Source organism: Scylla paramamosain, chromosome 27, assembly GCF_035594125.1.
Source record: "Scylla paramamosain isolate STU-SP2022 chromosome 27, ASM3559412v1, whole genome shotgun sequence".
Classification (NCBI taxonomy): domain Eukaryota; kingdom Metazoa; phylum Arthropoda; class Malacostraca; order Decapoda; family Portunidae; genus Scylla; species Scylla paramamosain.
Genome location: NC_087177.1, coordinates 9,005,001 through 9,027,500, shown reverse-complemented (window position 1 = coordinate 9,027,500; position 22,500 = coordinate 9,005,001). Strand labels below are relative to the sequence as shown.

General features: G+C 39.0%; 1 protein-coding gene and 1 long non-coding RNA gene across 41 annotated transcripts in view; one reads left to right on the top strand and one right to left on the bottom strand.

Moving 5' to 3' along the window:
• Nucleotides 1-6,162, bottom strand: part of LOC135114141 (uncharacterized) — a 109,962-nt gene extending 103,800 nt beyond the window's left edge. For 32 of the 40 annotated variants that reach the window (XR_010275229.1, XR_010275242.1, XR_010275245.1 and 29 more), the window contains exons 1-2: nucleotides 6,048-6,143; nucleotides 5,678-5,867 (exon numbers count right to left, since the gene is read on the bottom strand). Coding sequence is in view for 4 of the 40 variants with exons in the window: in XM_064029877.1 (XP_063885947.1) it covers nucleotides 5,678-5,683 (6 nt within the window). In the remaining 36 variants the exon portion in view is untranslated. The other 8 variants (XR_010275253.1, XR_010275237.1, XR_010275264.1 and 5 more) reach the window with 7 other exon arrangements.
• LOC135114143 (uncharacterized) overlaps nucleotides 6,095-22,500 on the top strand; it is a 17,063-nt gene continuing 657 nt past the window's right edge. The window contains exon 1 of the long non-coding RNA XR_010275267.1: nucleotides 6,095-6,231. This is a non-coding gene — a long non-coding RNA (uncharacterized LOC135114143). The remainder of the gene's footprint in view (nucleotides 6,232-22,500) is intronic.

The window sequence follows — 22,500 nt, the reverse complement described above, 5'->3', positions numbered from 1 at the left end:
TACATTCTCTATAATAATTGGTGTGTTTTTTGTTACAAGTGTGTTTTTGGGTGTATTCAAGAGTATTGTGGGTTGTTTTAAGTGTGTTTTTGGGGTGTTTAGGTGTGTTTTGGGTGTATATTAGCTGTTATCAGTATGTTTTGGATGAAATTTGGGTGTTTAAGTGTGGTTTAGGTTATTTTTAGGTGTATTTTACGTGTTTTGAGTGTTGTGGAGTGATTTGAATATATTATGGGGTGTTTTGGTGTGTTTTGAGATTTTTTTTTGGATATATTAACGTGTTATGAGAGAGTTTTGATTTTATTTTGGGTGTTTTAATTGTTTTGGGTGAGTTTGGGTATGTGCGGGGTCTTTTGAGTGTATCTGAGTGTCTGTGGGAGTGTTTTGGGTGCTTTGGGGTGTGTGCAGGTTCTCTTGAGTGTATTTGAGTGTTTGGGCATGACTTGGGTGCGTTTGGGTGTGTGAGGGCCTTTTGAGTGTATTTGAATGTGTGTGTGAGGGTGTCTTGGGTGCGTTTGGGTGTGTGTAGAGTGTTTTGAGTGTATCTGAGTGTGTGTGGCGGTGTTTTGGATGCGTTTGGGTGTGTGCGGTTTGTTTTGAGTGTATTTGAGTGTGTGCTATTGTGTTTTGGTTGCGTTTGTGCGAGTGGAGTCTTTTGAGTGTATTTGAGTGTGTGTGTGGGGATGTTTTAGGTGCGTTTCGGTGTGTGCAGGGTCTTTTGAGTGTATTTTAGTGTGTGTGTGGGTGTGTTTTGGGTTCGTTTAGGTGTGTTTGGGGAATATTGTTTTTTTTTTTTATATTTTAAGCTTGCTATTGGGTGTGTTTGGTGAGTTTTGGTGTGAGGTGAAGTGTTTTAGGTGTGATTTGGATGTGTTCAATGTGTTTGGGTGTTATCTGGGTATTTTTGGGTGTTGAGTGAATTTTTAGTATGTTATGGATGTTTAAGCATGTGTTGGGTGTGTTTGGGTGAGTTTTTGTGGGTATTTTTGGGTGTTGTCGGATATTTTGAGTATATTATGAGGTGTTTTAGTATGTTTTGGGAGTTTTTGGGGGTGTATTGAGGTGTTGTTTTGGGTGTTTTAAGTGTTTTGGGTGAATATGGGTGTGTGTGGTGTCTTGAGTGTAATAGAATGTGTATGTGGGTGTTTAGGTGTGTTTTATGTGAAAGTTGGGTTTAAGTGTGGTTTAGGTTATCTTTAGGTGTATTTTACGTGTTTTGAGTGTTGTGGGGTGTTTTGAGTATATTATGGGGTGTTTTGGGATTTTTTTTTTTTTTTGATATATTGAGGTATTGTGAGTTTTTATTTTATTTTAGGTTTGGGAAGGAGATAGGAAGAAACTGGTTTTTAAATAGAGTGATATATGAATGTAATCATGTTACTGCTATAACATTAGGGATCTTTAAGAGGAGATTAGACGGGTTTATGGATGGGGATAATAGATGGAAATAGGTATATTTCATGTAGGGACTGCCACGTGTAAGCCTGGTCGCTTCTTGCAGCTTTCCTTATTTCTTATGTTCTTATATTCTTATTATTACCAAGATAACAGAACCGAATCTTGCTTGAATATTCGACCAATTCCCTTCTCTCTCTCTTTTTAGGTAATTATTTGAGGAAAAAAGTCGTAGGTGGAATGATAGTGAGGGACATTTTACGCAGTTATGTTACTACGATGACGGTAATCAGTCCCAGGAAGGCTTGGATGTGGCGCCCTCTGCTTTGGGAGGCTCGGAAGGCAGTAGCGCGGGTAGGCAAGACGTTCTCAGTCACAAGTTTCCCTTGGAGTTGGGTTAATTAAACAGTTATCCGAGGGCCTGATTCCTAACCGTCTTAATTGCTTAATTTCATGTGTTGTTCGACCCAAAGGCACATCACTGATTTAGACCCACAGCGTTTCTGTCAGAGGCTCGAGCACATATATACACTGTAGTGCATTAATCCTTTCACTACTACGCAATGATTTTTCCCAAAATCACCTGCAGCTTTTTTTTTTTTTCTTTTACAGTATCTTAAGTAGCCTACAAAACACAAAATCAATTTTTCATTTAATCTCTGTTTTATTCTTGTGGCCGATTCCCCTTCACTTCTACGTATTTTATTTTTTTTTCATAATCACTTACAACTTGTTTAGACATTAACCTTAACACAACATAGACTCTGACCTATATAGAAGACAACTTTTTATTTCTCTCTCCGTTTTATTCTCGTGTCTAAGAAAACAGTTTTTTCTACAATGTTCTGAATATTAACTGAGACAATAACAGTGAGAAAAGTTTATATGATTTTATTATTAAAGTGTTATTATCTCACTAGTAACGAGAGAGAGAGAGAGAGAGAGAGAGAGAGAGAGAGAGAGAGAGAGAGAGAGAGAGAGAGAGAGAGAGAGAGAGAGAGAGAATCTGGAGGAGCGTTGTTTGAAAAATAAATTAAAACAATGGGAAATTTAAACTTTTGGACTCGTTTGACAAATAGGGGAGTGGCGGTGGTGCTGTAGCCTGTCTGTGCGTCCTGTGTTCCATGGCTTTATTGAATTGGTATAAAAAAGCCCAACTCATTTGGAAGTTTAATTACAAAATCAATAAAACGTGTAATTGTTCGCTGGTCTCACGAAGTAATTCACTCGCTTAACTACTGCAAAATAGATGCCCTTTCATCGATTTTTTTCCCTGCACAAGCTTTTAACCATTCAAATATTTCTCTATCTTTGCAATTTTATGTTCATCCTAACACTATAGAAACCATTCCATCCTACGACTTGGTGTTCCAGAAGGGAAGCACCAAGATACCTCAGGAAGTGTGAATTCAGCATACGACTCTCCTTCACTCTTCAAACGAGTTTTTAACCATTCAAATGATGATTAAAAAAAAATATTACAGGTTACGACCTTAAAAAGTGAAAAAAATAAATAAATAAAATAAATTAGTCAACCTCAAAATTTCTATCAGACAATGGGGCTAAGTTCCTTACTTCAAGGAGATACATTGTGTGTATGTCAAATATTCTTTTTAGTTAATGGAAACTTTGCATAGAGAAATATACTTAACTATGATAATATTTCACAAGTGTACGAAAGAACTAAAACGTTACTAGTAATCTTTTGTACACCTATTGTTGATTCTTTCCAGTCTTTCTTTTATACAGTCTCATCTTACCCTTCCCCCAAAATTCAAATTTTTGGAACCCCCCGAAACAAAAAGCAGCGACCGGAGCCGACTGTGGAATCCGATTACAGCTGAAGTTGCTTAGTTGGTTAGCTAACAAACAAAAAAGGACGACTCTAGAATCGGCCCTAAAACCACCTCTTTTATCAAGCCTATTATGGCATCTCCAGTATTAATATCGCAGCATCCATGATTCAGTAAAATAAATTGTAGGAAAAAATAACGCCGTGTGCAGATGCCATCCACGATCCTGAACTCTTGGAAACACTAAATTGCTGCTGACTTAATACTATGCGTTAAAGTTGTAATGATATTTCTCTCTCTCTCTCTCTCTCTCTCTCTCTCTCTCTCTCTCTCTCTCTCTCTCTCTCTCTCTCGTTTGAGAAGTTTTCTTTATGTATGTGAGCAGCGTTATCTCTCTTATGTGTTTTTTCTCTTGCTATAAAATATCAGGAGCAGGTCAAATAGATAGGGAGACACAGACAGACGGACAGATAGATAGATAGATAGATAGACATACTGAGTGATTGATTTTAGATAGATGGATAGAAATAGATAGACTAGCATAATAAACAAAACACTGAGACGGGAAGCCCTCATTAAGTTAGTCAGATCCATCAACATCATCCCTTTCACAAATTGCTCTCATTTCTCAAACATCACCAGCTTATAAACGCGCCCCTCAGTCCTCACCCCAACGGCCATCATGCATCACTCCTTCATAGTTTTAACCTTCCTTCCCAACAAACCCTTCTCTCTTCGCCAGCACCTACGCAGACACATCAACACCAACACAGTTCTCTTCCTCCACCACGCACCACTAATCTTCTCTCACCTCTCGCACCGATTTTCCAAACCATTTCCCCTTCTACCAGCTCATCACCTTCCCTCACTCTACTCCCACCTTCACAACCCAACCCAACCCAACAGCTCCCCCCCCCCCCACACACACACACACACACTAGCCGGACTACAATACCTTCAACATTATTTTTACACAGGCTTCGTTCTTCCCAGTCTTCAAGTCCTCTCGCTAAGTGGTCTTCCTACGTGACTGGACTGGAGCAGGAGCAGAGCAGGGGGAGGCAGTGGGAAGGGTGGAAAACGGGGACGGGAGTAGCAGGATTCAGAAAAGGATGGATGGAGTGTGGAAGGCAATGAGGGGGAAGAAAAGTTGACGGCTGGGAGATGTATTTCGTTGAAGGAGGAAGCTAGAAAGTAGTGAGGAAATAAGAAAAGGATTGGAATGCTATTTCAATTTTTTTTTTTTTCTACACGAGATTAAACACACGTCCTTGTGAAATGGGTGAGTACTTTAGAGGTTTTTTCCTGGTTATAATAAGTTAAAAACAAATATAACAATAACAACAACATCCCTCACTCGTACTAAACAAAACTCTCTCTCTCTCTCTCTCTCTCTCTCTCTCTCTCTCTCTCTCTCTCTCTCTCTCTCTCTCTCTCTCTCTCTCTAAGGTCCACGTTCAATAGTTTTCCCCACTGGATCAGAAGATTCGTGAGCTCAAATATTCCTCGCAAATCTAAGCTGACAGAGACTTTCTTCTCTCTTTCTCTTACTCTTTTTCCTTCCCTCCTCCTCCTCCTCCTTCCTCTTTCTCATTTTTCCTTATTCTTTTACTCTTGCGACCTCTTTCGCCCTTTATTCCTCAGCCTCTTTTTTTTTCCTGTTTTCCTGACTTTATTATTCAGTTTGCCCAGCCTCTCTCTCTCTCTCTCTCTCTCTCTCTCTCTCTCTCTCTCTCTCATTTATTCATGCATTCGCCTTTTTCACGTCCCTACTTTTTCCTTCCCCTTACTGCCTCTTTTCTCTTCCCCTCTGCCCTCCATCTGTATTCCCCTCCACATGTAGAATCTGCGAGAGTAAGCCAGCCAGTACCCGCTTAGCAGCCTCTCGCCTTATTGCAAGTTGTAAGCCTTCTTCTTTAACCATTATACCTCACCTATCTTGTCACTCTCCCCCTGTTCTCGCATCTTTCAGTAATTAGGTTCTCTCTCTCTGACTACCAAACGATATTTAAAAACATATAGGCACGATCTGACATTGCTCCATCTCTTCTATCTGCGACCATGAACCGATCATGAAAAAAAGAAAGTAAACTGAAAAAAAAAAAATGTTGAAAAGGCAGGGTACAATTTATCACAATCATGTCATGAGGTACGAGTTTCATCCATACACACGTAGTTGGTTCGTGTTCGCTGTGATCTATCAATTTAACACCAGGTCCATCTTTTCGAGACACCATTTATTCAGAAAACGTACGTAATAAATCAGTAACGAGCATAGAGATTTCTGCACTTCTTGCTGAAAATTAATGTTTTCTTCCCCACACTGATTTTTTAAAAGTATTAGGCATTACGGCAATGGTGAAAATCTTAGAAGAAAAAAACATCACTACTCTATTCAAAAGCTTATTAACCAGCAGAAGATGAATTTAAGGAAAAGGGGATAGTAAATAAATAAATAAATAAACGAAATGAATGAAGAAAACACTAACCGCCATTTTGTGACAGGAATACGGTTGTCTGTTCTTGCCCTCGTAGCCTACAGTCTGGTGGTTCTCCTCTCTCACGGCGCCTCCAGCTTCGTCCCCGGCACCTCAGTGGCAGTATTACAAATCGCGGCACTCGAGAAAAGTCAATTCAAGCTTGAATGTGAAGCAGCGGCATTTCACCAGAAGTCGTGCCCTTGAAAGTTTATATCACTGAGTATAAGTTCCAGTAATGTTTTTCACACGAAACCCCTAACCTCGCATTTACTCACGAAAAGATAATATTAGACCTCATAAATCATTATAAAATTAATAAAACAACACTTATGGAAAACGTGTTTGAAACTATAAATCATAGAACTGAATGGTTAACTACGATGAAGATCTTGCTGAGACGCTAGTGATTGTGAGACCAGCCGGTCATGGCGGACGTGTTAACCTTGACTGGCCTTGCCATGGTCCCCGCGATTCCTGCTTCGTTACTTGACGGTGAATGTGTCGGCGGTTCGCGTTCGTGAGATGAAAAGCGAAGCAGCTGAGGAGACGGCGGGCTACCCACGGTATGCTACGAGTGCTTTGTGTACTGGTTGATTTGCATTCATGACGGAAGGAAGCCATGGTCCTTAACTTTATCAGGACAGAAGATAGAGATTCATACTAGTATAGGAAATAGTCTGGGGAATTGTGTTATTCTCGACCACAGTGTGAGGTCCGAATAAGTTTAACACTCGAAGCTTCGTTGGTGAGGCCCCGGCTAGTCAGTGTTGGTGGGCCGCAGTAACAGTGGAACTTGCTATCTCCCATTAGAGACGAACGTGTGTTTCTAGAAAGTCTAAACAGGCACGTTTAGGCCAACAGGCATAACACTGAATTAACTTTTATTGGTGAAAATCACAGCAGGGTAATTTTCTAGAGTTTTCCAGGCCTTATCACTGGTCTATTTTCTTACATTATTTCGCATATACCTTTAGATACACGTAAAACGTAACTATAAGGTTGGGGAGAAGTGATTTGTCCTTAAGGGGTGTCCAAGGGGTCCCCACCATTAGGTTAGGTTAGGTAATGCTAGACTAGATTAGTCTTCTTAAGGGAGGGGACCAGGGGTCGAGGGGAAGCTCCACGGTTAGGTTAAGTTAGGTTAGGCAATGTTATGTTAGGTTAGTCGCAGTAGACTTTTATATAAAACATTCCTTAATATAACCTAATCAAACCCGGAGGCTTCGCACCCTCAGGACCGCCCCGTAAGGACACTAATCTAGCCTTGCCTAACATTACCTAGCCTGACATTATTTAACTTATCCCCCCCAACAACATGTCTGTGCCACTTACAGCTCCAAATTACATAAATAAACTTCCTAGTATAGGGATAAAAATGAAAATAGGCCTCAACTGTCCTGGCGAGAGTAATGCTGTATATCTAACCAAAACAAACATCTGACTGGCCCGCCTTAAAGTTAACGAATGCGTAGTTGGACAACCAGTTAATTCCCGCTGCAGCGTTCATGCCACTACAACTGTGGCTTCCTGTATTCCTCTCCCGTTACGTCAGAGCAGTCCTGAGAGATGTTTGTTTTGGTGTTGATTACTTTGCCATGTCGCTCGCTTCCTGGAAGAGATGCTAAAATCCTCACGAAAATAACAATAACCATATATCACGATGTTACTGAGTATGTTATGTCATGCTCTACAGTAGTCTTATTTTTATGTTTTTCATTGTTTAACTCAATAGATTTTAGACTTGTAATATGCCGTATTTAGAATATTGATAAAAGTATTTCTAAATAATCACGAAAATATATATGCTTTGACCAGCTTCTTTCAAAATCATCCATACATGACATTTAAAAGTCGATGCGGAATTTCGAAAGTATCATAATGATGAATGTTCTATGCATCTGTATGCACATGGGATTTACAATAACATTATTTTAGCTCATGTCATGGACATGAATTAGCGACGACATATGCCGGATTAGTTCCGAAAACTCCCCATTGCAATCACTAAACACGTGTGCTATAAGAAATTCTGTATCTGGGCACGTATTCTCAACCAGTCTCTTATCAGGACTATTTTCCAAGACCATTGAGATGATGAGTCTGGTTCTCGTGAAGGTTTCCTTTTCCAATGAACAGTACATAATTTATGTTAAACCACCATTAAAAGCGAAAACCTAATTAAACTCCACCACAGGTCGTCATCAATAGTTGGAGAAAGATGTCGAAACATTGTGTACGGTTTTCTGACAAATAATTGGGGTAATTAATACATCGCCCATGGTAAAGCGAATAAATGAGGTACTTTCAAGGGGCGGGAGGGGAAGCTTTACTGTCTCTCGGTGTGCGTCTGACGTCATACTAGGTAATCGAAACCATAGTTTCTGCGGTTCGAAACTTACCAGTCATACACCTACCGCTGTGTGGAACGTAATTCCGCTTTTTTTTTTCTTTTTCTTTCTTTCTTTTTTTTTTTTTTTTGGTCGGGGCGGCTACGGTGACTGTAATTTATGTAAAATGGCTTTTCAATACTGTGATTATCTTCCAGTCACATATCCCATATAGTGATGATGAGAGGAACATATATAGATAATGAAGAAGTGTGCTGGGTAATGAAAACACATAATAAATAAGGGTAGCATATTATGCATATGGTTTTCCGTCATGCTTCTGTTTCCCCCCAACTCTCTCTCTCTCTCTCTCTCTCTCTCTCTCTCTCTCTCTCTCTCTCTCTCTCTCTCTCTCTCTCTCTCTCTCTCTCTCTCTCTCTCTCTCCGTCAGAGCCTGCGCGAGTGGGGCTGGGGCTGTACCTACCTGTATATTCGCTTCACCTTGGCAGCGCCCACTGACACGCGACGAAGACGTGGGCTGTGTTCATTAACCTGGTTTTCCATTCATTACTGCGGTTCTCTGACGCTGTCTAGACGCAGAAACAACACCGCGTCTTCTAATGAGTATGAAGAGATGGAGAGGCGTTCTGTTAGGGGACGAAAGGATGCTTGCAGCACTGGCATGTTATTACTATTACTCGGGAACAACTGGTGTGTGATTAATGCAGTGTCTTTTCGTCGTCGTTTGCTGACATTTTTTGGTTTATATTATTGTCATATCTGTAGTTATTGTGGCAGTTTGTAGATGGTATATTTGCGATATGAGAGGAGGCTGTGGCTTGATAGTAATAATTCACCATCCCGTCAGTGTTCGGTTCAGCTCACTTCAGTAAATTCTTCCTGTGTAGCCTAAAACTGGTGCAGTGATCGTTACCAAAGCAATCATCTTGTTCAGGGAATTTTTCACAGTTTTTCAAGGGATGTCAGCATTTCGATAATTATGGGAGGTGTGTGTGTGTGTGTGTGTGTGTGTGTGTGCAGCACGATTTACCTTAAAAAATAGTATTTGGCAACAAAACTGAGTGCGCAGTTGTGAAGCGAGCCAACGTAGCTTCCAAGTTTATTTTGTTACTAGAAAGTTTAAGAAGTTAAAACATTGTTGAAAGATATGAGAAGCTGATGACGTTCGCGCCGCTACCTGAGACTCAGCACCCAGTGTCTCATTAGGACAGAGTACAGCTACCTCGCTCAATTCTGGGACAGGATGGTGTTTTTCCTTCCGTTTTGATGACACAAAGATCGAGAATGTGTTTAACGGCACAGACCGGTCGATGAACGAACACACAGCAGCCAGAGCACTTGATCCATCAGGCTCTGAGTCGCTTTCAAAGGATTACAAAGGATAACAAACAACAATCAATATATCTTCAGGTTCTTTCTGGGTGATTTGATTACTCTGCATTAACTACCATCGGAAGAGATAGAACGATAGTACAATGGAAGGGAAGTTTCTCTCTCTCTCTCTCTCTCTCTCTCTCTCTCTCTCTCTCTCTCTCTCTCTCTCTCTCTCTCTCTCTCTCTCTCTCTCTCTCTCTCACCTTACACCTGGAGCCATGTGAAATGGATATTGATTAAGGAGATTACTACCAATTAGCGCAGCAGAACTCGTTTGATCTTGGAGAAGCGAGCATCACGAAAGAAGGAAAAAAAAAATAATAACTTGTGAAAAATTACCCAAGTGTAGGTCAGTTTAGTGCGGATCCACAGGCTGCATTCACGAAACCTGTAGTCCAGACGGCTGAGCCTAGAGACATTTTGGAGTTAAGTAGTTTGGGTACTAAGTGTCTCTAGTGCCAAATATCCTGAGGCCTATTTGGACTCAGGCCGATCTGTCTTGAGGATCATCTGACCTGAGGCCTCTATAACCTGAGTATCATCCGCCCCAGCACCGAATGACTAGTTCCTCAAAACGTTCATCAGAGCAGCATGGTCTGAGCAACACGAGGAATTTCGTGGCGAATTATTTACTCAAAAAAGAATTATATATATATATATATATATATATATATATATATATATATATATATATATATATATATATATATTATATATATATTTTTTTTCTACTTTTATACATTACTATTATTATTATTATTATTTTTATTATTATTATTATTATTATTATTATTATTATTATTATTATTATTTATTTTTCGTGTTTCTATTTTGAATGTTGCACGTTGCACTGTGAATCGTGTGGAACAAAGATGAATGCGAAATAGCAGAACTTTACATTTCTTTTTGTCTTTGACTTTGTCGTATTTCGTTTGTAGAATTTAGTCTTCCTTTACTTGCAGTCTCGTGCGGTACAACAAATTTCTCAGAAACGTCGACACAATGTTTTATCACGGTTTTGTTTATTTATTTTTCTCTTACAGAACAACAGAGTATTTTCAGGTCTCTCTCTCTCTCTCTTTTTTTTTTTTTTTTTTTTTTTTTACTGCAGAGTGCACAAAATGAATAAATAAGCGAATGATTAAATACACGAATAGATGAATGAACGAGTAAGACATACATATCATTATACCTTTCCAGACAGTGAAATTATTACTGCTTGTGTTGTGTGGCAAAGAAGACTCTTTTCCACTGTTGTTTATTCAAAAGTTCCTGTCATGGATTTCTCTTCATTCTTGGAAGTTTCCGCCTGTTTGACACACTCGAAGCTTTCTACAGCGGCGAACATGTGTATATTTTTTCGTGTAAATGATGCAGTTCACAACATATTGTTAATTTGACTATAATGATTATGTATATTAAGAAAATAGCATGTCTGAGGAAACTTTAATTTTGAGAGTCATAATATATTGTTACTTTGTTTTCAATGACTAAATGTTCGTAGTAGTTGTGTATATTAAGAAAATTGTGTGTTAGAAAACTGATATAACAACTCTTGACATTTAAAGAAAACAACAAACTGGACCCGCCCAATAACTTAAGCCTCGTTCTGTATTTTTTTTTTTTTTTTATCTTCTGTAGTCATGTCTTTTATCTATCTGAGAATCAGGACACGATCTTGGTGGTGCCCCGTTATTTGCACCTGCCTTGCTCTATTCTGGGACAAGATCGTGCCGTTTTCTTTCTGCTTTCTTGACGTAAAGGATTGACGTAAAGAGTTTATTTATTAATTTTTTTATTTATTTATTTCTAGCGGCGCAGACCGGTAGGTGAACAGACACTCTGCAAACAAAGCACTTGCTGCATTAGTCTTTGAGTCGCTTTTATGCATCCAATTTTTCTTCAGTAAACTCTTCACCTCTTAACGTTTAATGGAAGCAAGTCGCTGTGAAGAATTGAGAAATTGTTAGTAGTAATAACGTTCATAGTAAAAGTGATCGCAAGGAGTGGAATTAGTGAGAAAATACGTGGCGATCTGAGATGAGTATGGAGAAAATATTGATTTTGAAAATAAGTTAGCCGTAGTAAAGTGATTTTTAAAGAATGAAATTAGTGAGAAAATCCGTAACAGTCTTGGATAAGTATGAGGAAAAGTACCGAATAAGAAACAGTGATCGCAAGGAATGAGATTAGTGAGAGAAGACGTAACAGTGCAAATAAATGAAAAAGGATCAATAAATAAATAAATAAAGGCAGTAACTTGTTTTGTCGCCGCTAATTTGCAAGTTTTTTCCCCCTCGCTTTTCCCTTGGAGGCGGGCGACGCTATGCATGTATTTCAGGCTTATCCCGTGTCGAGAGATAACAAGGGATGGTAAGGGGTGGTCCACCAGTAATGAGGCTTATGGCGGCTTGATCTTCCTGCCTTTTCCTGGAAGATGAAAAAGACAAAAAAAAAAAAAAAAAAAAAAAAAAATACTGCATTTATTATTAGTTATTATTATTATTATTATTTTTTATTTATATATTTATTATTATTTTATTTTTTTTCGTTGACCTCCGTCTCATTAGACTTGGAGGAAAACAATGTGCTAGCGGACACACACACACACACACACACACACACACACACACACACACACACACACACACACACACACACACACACACACACACACACACACACACACACACATATTATACAAGTACAGCCTTTCTCTCTCTCTCTCTCTCTCTCTCTCTCTCTCTCTCTCTCTCTCTCTCTCTCTCTCTCTCTCTCTCTCTCTCTCTCTCTCTCTCTCTCTCTCTCTCTCTCTCTCTCTCAATATTAGTGTATCAGTGTACAGAAGATAACACTTCTCTCTATAATCCTCTAATTCACCACAAGCTCTCTAACATGCTCTCTTCAAGACGGAAAAAAAAAAAAATGTAAATAAATAAAAGTGAATAAAAAAAAAAAACGAGAAACGTACAAACGTGCACCAGACACCATCGTATCACACATCAAACAGCTACTGATGCTTGGACTTACATCGTGCATGTTATTAAATTTTCTAGTCCGTCTGTGTGTTGAATTTCATTTATCCATGGACTAGTCGGCGGCAATCAGATTATAGGAACGAAGGGAAGGATAGAAGACTGCACAAATTTATGGATGAGGATGATAGGTGGAAATACGAGAAGGTATGTTTCGTACAGGGAATGACTGCCACGTGTAGAGCTGATGGCTTTTTTGCAGCTTTCCGTATTTTCTTATGTTCTTATGACTCAAAGGCCCTCGGTGGCGGTGAGAGGGTGCAAGATAAAAGATTTCTCTGTCAGAAGGATGCGGGATAAAGATTTGTTGTATTGTGCTTGTCTGTCTCCAGTGACTCGAGCTGAAAGGAACGACGTAACTAGGTTGATGTAAAAGAGAGCTGTAGTGTGTAATGTGCCTCTGTCAGTGTGGGTTGGGGGTGTTTTGAGTGTGGTGTTTATCGAGTTGTGAACCAATCATATGTTTACCATCGAGGTCATGATGCGGTGGAAGATGAAAATCAGGTCAGTTTTTTATTGTTTATGATTCACTTTTATTCTTGGTCTGTGTGTGTGTGTGTGTGTGTGTGTGTGTGTGTGTGTGTGTGTGTGGAATGTGGCTAATTGTATAACTGGCTGTATTTCTTTTCTTTATTTTTTCATTTATCTTTTTTTTCGTTGTTTTCCTTTCCTTTTTCTTTTCACTTTTCTTTCTGTCTTTCATTCTTTTCTTCTGTTTTCCATTTCCTTTCCTTCCCTTCTCACATTACTTCTCTGTCAGTTTGTTGGCCAATCCGCTCATCTTTTTACTGATCGTTTCCGTTCCTGAGCTTATCCTGCCATGGCACACTGACCTACATACTAATGGAAGAGAGAAAAGAAATATAGATGTTATAGAGGAAAAGGAGAATGCTTTGTAGAGTAGAGGGAAAAAATGCAGATATGAAAGGGTGTTTTTAGTTAAAGATTATATGAAGAAATGACGTGTATTTTCTTGAAGTATTGTATGAGGCACGAAAGTTAATGATAAGGAGGGATGAGAGAGAGAGAGAGAGAGAGAGAGAGAGAGAGAGAGAGAGAGAGAGAGAGAGAGAGAGAGAGAGAGAGAGAGAGAGAGAGAGAGAGAGAGAGAGAGAGAGAGAGAGAGAGAGAGATGCATAATGAATGTGCAATGATTTTTTAGTTTTTCTTTTTTATTCTTTTCTTTTCAACCACAAGCAGTAAGTAACACGGAGAAATAGTGCAAATATAATGTTGGTGCCAGTGAGGGTAGGTGCTTGTATTACTTTTCCGTGACACACCTGGTGGTAATGCTGGGCCGGGGAGGGATGGTGGGGAGGGGAGGAGGGAGGCACTTGTTGGCTGAAATACACAAATGAAGTAAGTAATTAAAACACAAACTGCACACTTACTTATATCGAACAAGAAACTTTGACAGCCATGGGGTTTGCAGAGAGAGAGAGAGAGAGAGAGAGAGAGAGAGAGAGAGAGAGAGAGAGAGAGAGAGTATCCGACGTTGCTTAGGTAAAACGTGGCTGGGAAAATAATGCTATTCTCCTGGGAACGTAAAAGAAAAAATAAAATAAATAAATAAATCAATAAACACCAGGATCTGTACAAAGACACAACCTGCCCTCTTCACACATTTACGATAACTAACCGCAAAGTAAGCAAGATGAGTACCACGAAAGCGACCCACGGCGTACGGTTTTTCACTCTTACACCTCCGTCTGCTGATTGCATAGCGTTTATGCGCGGCGCCGCGGACGAGACTAAATTTTCCATATTAAACGGTAGGAAAGTTATGTCATTTTTTTGCCAAGTGTTCAAGATTTATTGCGTGAAGTGCTGTTTTGCTGTTCTTTGTTCCCTCTGTGCTGTGTTGTGTCGTTGACTTACTGTTAAGCATGTGGTAGGCTTTGTTGCTGTAGCTATGTAGTTTTGATTACTCGTAAAATGAAAATAGCCTTGCTTAAGAAAAGAAAAGGTTATATTTTTCTCCTTCCCAAAGAATAGTTGTTTTCGTAGCGTGTTGTGAGAATTAAGGACGAATGCTCTCACGCGGAATTAAATAAATGTAACTTCTCGGGTCGCGCTCCGCAGAGACATCCATGGCGGGTACCCACGTTTGGAAACTTTACCCACAATAATTACTTGTTGCTAATGGATGATGAAAGTTATAGGGAAGCCACGCTGGCAAAGGCATTCTCACCCCTTCCGCCTCTGTCACCGCCGTCACCTGCACCCCACGGTTCCTTCCTCCTGTCGTCATGTCCTTTCTGGTCGCCCTTTACGATGTGTAGGAATATATTGTGGTAAAAACGGAAGGACTTTGTAAGACACGTCAAGTCTCTCAGATTCTGCAGCGCCGACCGATAACAAAATTAATATGATCTCTGCATTCTTTCCCGGAATGCTGGTGTAGGGTCCTAGGAGGAGGAGGAGGAGGAGGAGAATGTGTAGGAATACATAATGGTGGCATTCTTCAAACCTGGGCGTGGAGTGCGAGAGATGAACAGGCCATAACGCATTTTTAGAATGACAGTGAAATTTCAGGTTGATCGTGTAAAATTCCGATGATTTAAGGCAGTGTAGTGGGCAAAGGGGCACGTTATGTCGGTGTTTGATTTACACTGACGCAAGAGAAATACGTGTTTTTTTTCTTTTGAAAATGGGATGTAGATACATATGCCCCATTAATCAAAATACTATTACTTTAATCGTATGAAGATGGACACGTTGAACTTAAAAACACTCCGTTTATCTGACACCCATCATGGCAAAATGGCCATTAGCTATTGCAAACCACTTTAAGTATTATGTACAGTACAGTCATAGCCAATAGTCAGGTGATGCACCTCACTCACTTCCACTGCATGTTTTCCCGCACTGCATGTTTTCCCTTATTCCTAAGTCCTCTGATCTTGTAAGACTCATTTTTCAAGTTTTCGTTATTGTCACCAGCTTAGAGAACTTAAGATTGAGAGAGAACGCCAAGCTTTTTAAACACCATGACAGTGCAGAGGGTTACTCGATTATTGACTACGACTGTACTGAGATAGAAATAAAAAAAATAATAAATAAAATTACCGAACATCGCATTAAAGGTCCATTATTCCCCGCCCCCCCCAAAAAAAAAAAAAAAAAAAAATTTGTACTTGGATTAAAAAGAGCTTTACCAAAACAAACGAAAAATTTAGAAAACTTTATCGATCACACCATCAAAGATCCATTATCCCCAGCAAGCCCTTCCTGACTGCCTGCCCGCCCGCCCTGCCTTCCTCGCAAAGACCATTGTGGTGTTGGTATTAATCACGCGCATTTATTAACACAACGAGCCTTTGCGTGGCAGGAAGAAGTGCAGGGAACATTAATGTAATGCATGGACTAATCGTCCTTTGAGCTTAATGAGGTCATATATAAGGACTGCGTAGTCTTGAGCTTCTACATGAGTGGTTGTTATGTCAGTTATGTTCATGGTACAGGTAAGGAGAGTTAGGTTAGGTTACGTTAGAGTTTTTTTTTTTCTCACTATGAAGTTCTCTTGTATACAAAGAATCTATCAGTCGTCTGGTTTTCTCTAAATTTTTTTGCTGCTTGGTTGTTATTCTCTGAAACTCTCTGTATTTCCTATGACTTGAATTCTTTCGAGAGGGAGATCTCAAGACACTTCTCCAATTTTGGGTAATCGTTTTAACACTTTTTCTTGAGGCACTGGCACCTCATTTTTTTTTTATTCATTTTTGTTGGCCTTGTTCAGTACCTCTCCCACATAAAAACTATTCTGCTACACCCACTATTGTTCATGTTATAGTCTAGTCAAAAGTTGAACAGTCTTCTGCCCTCACTTTTGTTTTTACAGTTTCTTCGCAATTTTAAGTTCTCATATACTAAACCTGCATATTTTATTTATTTATTTATTTTTTTTCAGGTTTCGTAAGGTGAGCGTGAGCAGATCAGAGTATGTCAGATGGTGCAAAGTGTCCAGACCCATCGGAAATTAGTGGATACCGTGACTATCTAGGGAGTGACTTCCTTACATTGGTGCGTCCTGTGACTTCAGATCTTATGTACATACTATCATACAAGTTTGGAAATCTTTTTGTATATATATATATATATATTTTTTTTTTGAGTGAGAGCGGCAATTGTGTTCTCATTCATTTTATTTTACTTTTATTTTGTGAATGTACACGGACTCTTCAATACACAATACAAGTATTAAGTGTGGGAACCTTTTAATGATTTTCTAGTTTACTTTTTTTTTTTTCTTTTTTATGGGGAGGGACCTTGAAGACAACTTTTTTACCTTACATTTTCGTGCTCTGGCTTGCATTCTTTTCATATAAGGATTTTGCTCATATTTTTATTCGTTTGTGGTTTCTGTTACTATTCCTTATTGTTATTTCTGAAGCACCTTCCTCTGTCATCACTTCACCACACAAAGCTTCAAGGACTATATAATTTTTTTTTTTTTCACCCTTGCATTTATATTCAGCCTCCCCATCTACACTCCACCACATCACACCTGGTCCCTCACTATTCCCACCCTATCCATTCATATTTCCAATTAACACTGCCACCTTTTTCCCCTCTCCTAGCCTTTCTGTGTATGTGAGCTGGCAATGAACTACTAAGTCACAAGAAATCATTACCAATCCCTCTGATACATATTCTCCTGCCATACCGTATAATGCAAACACGTGACTTGACTTCATTCATTTAGAGAGAGAGAGAGAGAGAGAGAGAGAGAGAGAGAGAGAGAGAGAGAGAGAGACGTGGTGGAAGATAAAGATAGGAGGGCAAAAAGAAAAAAAAAGATGGGGAGAAAAGAAGAAAAATACAATGGACTGCGAATAAAGACGAAAAAAGTGCAAGGGTAATACTTGTTGATAACGAGAGAGAGAGAGAGAGAGAGAGAGAGAGAGAGAGAGAGAGAGAGAGAGAGAGAGAGAGAGAGAGAGAGAGAGAGAGAGGGCGGGGGAATGCTGCAGGATAAAAATGGACAGGTAAAGGCTCGTATATCTTGCAGTGTATGTACTACGTGTATACATTTCGAGTTATATGTCAGTGTCGTGTTCAATAACCAATAGTGTATTTGTGTATGTGTGCCGCGTGACCCCTGATGCGTGACAGCTCTGTTCCATTGACCCGTTCATTGCTGCTTCGAACTGTATCTAAACTTGGCAAAATTAGTCTACGTTAGTAAATGAAAAAGATTAGAAAATATAGTAGTAATGAACATATGAACATAAGAATATAAAAATAATATGAACGTAAAGGAAAAAAAAAGGAAGCTGCATGAAGTCATCAGGCCTACATTTGGCAGTTCTTTTATTTCCACACTTTATTCATAAATTTGTTCAATATTTTTATTTAAAGTTCCCTAATGACTCTGTACTAACAGCCTCATCACCAAGTCTATCCTATTCAACTACTACTCCGGTAAATATTTTTTATTATATCTTTTTTAAAATGAGTAACAAGAGATAATTTCCAATCCCTGATTAAAAAAAAAAAAGATGCATACTGAATAAAGCTCTCCAGTAAGATCAGATAAAAAATGAAGGTAAATGAAAGGGTTAACTTACTGGGACTGCTTACAATTATCGTTTATATGTAGATTGATATTAAATATGTGAGGATGGATGGAATGGATATGAGTTTGTAAACTGGCTGGTGGTTCAAGCTTGATAAGGTTAGATTTATAAAGGAGACAGGAAGTACTTGGTTCTGAAATGTACTGATAGATGAGAGGTTGTTAGTAAAAATTAGATGAATTTATGGATAGGGATGATGGGTGGATGTAGTTAAGATTACAGGGATTGCCACGTTTAGGCATACTGTCGTCTTGCACCTTACCTTACTTTACTTCCTTTTATTCTTATATGGTACCTTCTGAAAGATAATAGCTTTTTTTTGATGACCTAAATAAAATGGTAATAGTGATGAATAAGATAGATAAACAGATACAGTAAAGGAAGAATAGATATATGACAAATATACAAAATGACAAACGGAAATCGGTTAAATGCTGAGAAAATTATTGACTAGAAAGCTTTCATTGTTATCGTCGTCCTTCGTTAGGGTTGAGCTAAATATTCTCATGGATTAAAAAAAAAAATAGTGGAATAGTCCATGTCCATTCAAGAGACAATAAAAAAAAAAGTGTCTAAAAAAGTGATTGTAGGAAACTTATCTATTCAAGCGTCTGCAATAAAAATAAATGTCTAGAATGTAAGATCCGGAATAAAATAAGCTCGGGATGCAGAAAAAAAAAGAAGGTACAGGTACGTACATTCAAGAGACTACAGTAAAAAAAAAAAATAAAAAATAAATAAAAAGAATATATGTACTGCACGTGTCTAAAAGTTGTAAGTGATTATAGGAAACTTATATCTCTTGTCTTTATGAACAAATTTATCTAATGAATTGAAAAGGGGAAACAAAATACCTGGAATAGAGGGAGAGGGATAACGATTAGAAATGAAAGGAAAATAGAATAATTGACATGGAAGAGAAGCGGAATAATTAGAATAAAAGAGGAAACAGTTACTGAAATTGAAAAAGGGAAGTCACTTAAATAGAAGGGAAGCAGAATAACTAGAATAGAGAGAGAGAGAGAGAGAGAGAGAGAGAGAGAGAGAGAGAGAGAGAGAGAGAGAGAGAGAGAGAGAGAGAGAGAGAGAGAGAGAATTAAATCAGTTATAATTAAGGACTGAAGTGAAGGCTCTTTAGTAATTTACACTAATCAGTTAACAACGTACCATGCAGTACCTCAAACAGTTTAGCAGTTCGCGGCAACCACTTACCTGTGTTGCTAATACTTAAGGCAGGTAGGAACACCACTCACTCTGGTACATTACTGTTAGATAGAGTTTGTGGATTGCCCTGATCTTCTCAATCACGGGGAAGTCTAATGATGATAGTGGTGGTGGTGGTGGTAGTAGTGGTGGTGGTGGTGATAGTGGTGGCGTTCATTTTCTTTGTTTTATATGGATGCGAAATTCCTAGATGTTTGTGGAGATTTACACACACACACACACACACACACACACACACACACACACACACACACACACACACACACACACACAGACATGGCTTCAGATTTTTTTTTTTTTTTTTACTCAGAACTTGCACTGTTAGAGTATGATGGGTTATGTTAAGTGTGCTGAATTTACCATAGGGATGAATTATTATGAATAAAAGTTACATCGAAAGCGATACCCACGCCTTTATTTTCTTTGGTTCTAAAAAAATATTTCATGTACAAACTAGAGTAACTTGATTTACTGTGACATATATATCCCCTCCCCCCCAAAAAAAAAAATTGTTTGAATTCAAAATTACATTAACTGGAGAAAAATGGAGAGAGAGAAAAGTAATCGGGTTATGTAACACGCTGATTCGGTTTCACTTTGTTAACTGAGATCCCAGAAATTATGTTTATTTATGCTCCAGAGTTTTGATTATGTTTTTTTTTTTTTGCATTAGGTAAATATCATTGAGAGTAAGGCTCACTACTTACACTTCTAGTACATATGATGAAAATTTCTAGATTAATTTGTATAATTTAACGCGATTTCTCGACCTTTTACTATACTGAATGAAACGGCGCCAAGAGGCCACTTTTTGTAAGGCACGATGAAGTAGGATAAATCACCCAATCAATCAATAAATTTCAAATATATCTTTGATTGTCACACAGTTACCGAGAAAGCAATCTTACTTCCGTGCTCCATTCACCACTCGCCGCTCCCTCTCAACTCTAAACGTAATTACCTTCGTCAAACTTATATATTATGCATGTCCTTCTGGTGAACTAATGTGTAGATCCCACTTGGAACTCTGAGCACCGGAGATAATTAACTTTGCTGCCAACCCTTCTTGCATTCCCCGCCTCTCCTCTCCCGTGGTGCTGCATCATGGCCGCCCTCACAGCAATGTATCACATCCATACCTAATACTGTAAGAATACTGACGGTCATAAAATTGATATACGCACACTGGAGCTGCTTGTTGGTAAGAGTGTAGGAGCAAATGGTGTATTATAAAGTTGCAATGGAGATTTAACTAATATACTCTGCAGCTACTTGTTTGAGAAATGTAGGAACAAATGGCGAAGTGTTAAGTTGCAGTGGAAATTAAAGGGTGATTGTAAGACTTGTGTTTAAGATAACTTCCATGATAACAGTAATATAAGAATATCCTCGAAGTTATAGTCCCATATTTTTTAAGCCTTTGGGATCTGAAAGGCCACAGGTCGGGTTTTCATGGTTGTTTCTTCCAGGGTGCACGGTCTGTGTTAAACTATCACTTGGAAATAAAGGAAGGAGGGTAGGAACAAAAGATGAACTAAAATGTAAATCTGTACTAGAACTGAAAATTAAATCGCAAAGACTTGTTTTGAGAGTCAATTCTATACGTACATAATGTAGAAATATTATTGCAACCATGGCATTACTTGTGGAAAAAGAAAAGGAGAGAGAGAGAGAGAGATGAACGGAAGTATAAAACTGTAGTGGAAGTGAAAGAAGGATTACAAAACTTGTGTGAAGGAACAAGTGTGCTTTACCTTCACCCTTCGTCACCCTGGACCCCACATGCTCGGCCATTCATCTCTTCCCTGCATGACTCCCCAGCCCCTCATACGCCCTCCGAGTTTCATTTTTCATCCCTTTTGTTCCTCCGTGCAACAATTCTTTCCTCTACAATAAAAGTAAGGAAGAAAAGAAAGGGAAAATACCATACATATGTCCATGTGTGTTTTATATTATTATTTTTTTCTTTATTTCTTTCTTTATTTTTTTGGTACGCTATAAAATTAAGGAAAATATAAAGATGTATGTGTATGTACAGTCTTGATCAGTAGTCGAGTAGCGTGTTTTTAGTTTTGTCTCAATGTTAAATTCTCTGAAGGAATCTCAGTTTTGAGGTTTTGTTGCCATTGTCAGTAGATCAGAGGACTTCCAGGTTGAGGGAAAAGCATAAAACAGAAAATCGTGTATGTTGGTTACTCGACCTATAATCATTGTTGTAGATATTACATATTCTGAGGAACCAGCCTTGAGTCCGCATCTGGGAAGGGGACCACAAATATCCCCAGGTTGAACTGCTCTTCTGATATCGAGCTAAGTGTCATAATACCCGCCTCAGCTTTTTCTTCATTAACTTCTGCAACATTCGCGGTCTTAGATATTATTTTCAATCTGTAGAACACCACCTCTCCCCTGCCAAACCTCATCTTCTTTTCCTCACTGAAACAAAGGTGTTTGAGGCAACTGACAGTAGCCTCTTTTCTGTTCCCTCCTACTTTCTCTATCCTCATCTTCAATCCAAAGTTGGATGTTGTGTTTGTGCGCAACGACTTAACCTGCTTTCGTGCCCACGCTCTTGAATCTTCCGAATTTTCCATAATCTGGCTACACATTCTCAGATGTATTCAATTCATTCGATGAATTTTTTTTTTTTTAATGTAGGAGACACTGGCCAAGGGGAACAAAAATCCAATAAAAAAAAATGCCCACTGAAATGCCAGTCCCATAAAAGAGTCAAAACAGTAGTCAAAAATTGATGAATAAGTGTCTTGAAACCTCCTTCTTGAAGGAATTCAAGTCATAGAAAGGAGGAAATACAGAAGCAGGCAGGGAGTTCCAGAGTTTACCAGAGAAAGGGATGAATGATTGAGAATACTGGTTAACTCTTGCATTAGAGAGGTGGACAGAATAGGGGGTGAGAAAGGAGAAAGTCTTGTGCAGCGAGGCCGCGGGAGGAGGGGAGGCATGCAGTTAGCAAGATCAGAAGAGCAGTTAGCATGAAAATAGCGGTAGAAGACAGCTAGAGATGCAACATTGCGGCGGTGAGAGAGAGGCTGAAGACAGTCAGTTAGAAGAGAGGAGTTGATGAGACGAAAAGCTTTTGATTCCACCCTGTCTAGAAGAGCAGTATGAGTGGAACCCCCTCCCAGACATGTGAAGCATACTCCATACATGGACGGATAAGGCCCTTGTACAGAGTTAGCAGCTGGGGGGGCAAGAAAAACTGGCGGAGACGTCTCAGAACACCTAACTTCATAGAAGCTGTTTTAGCTAGA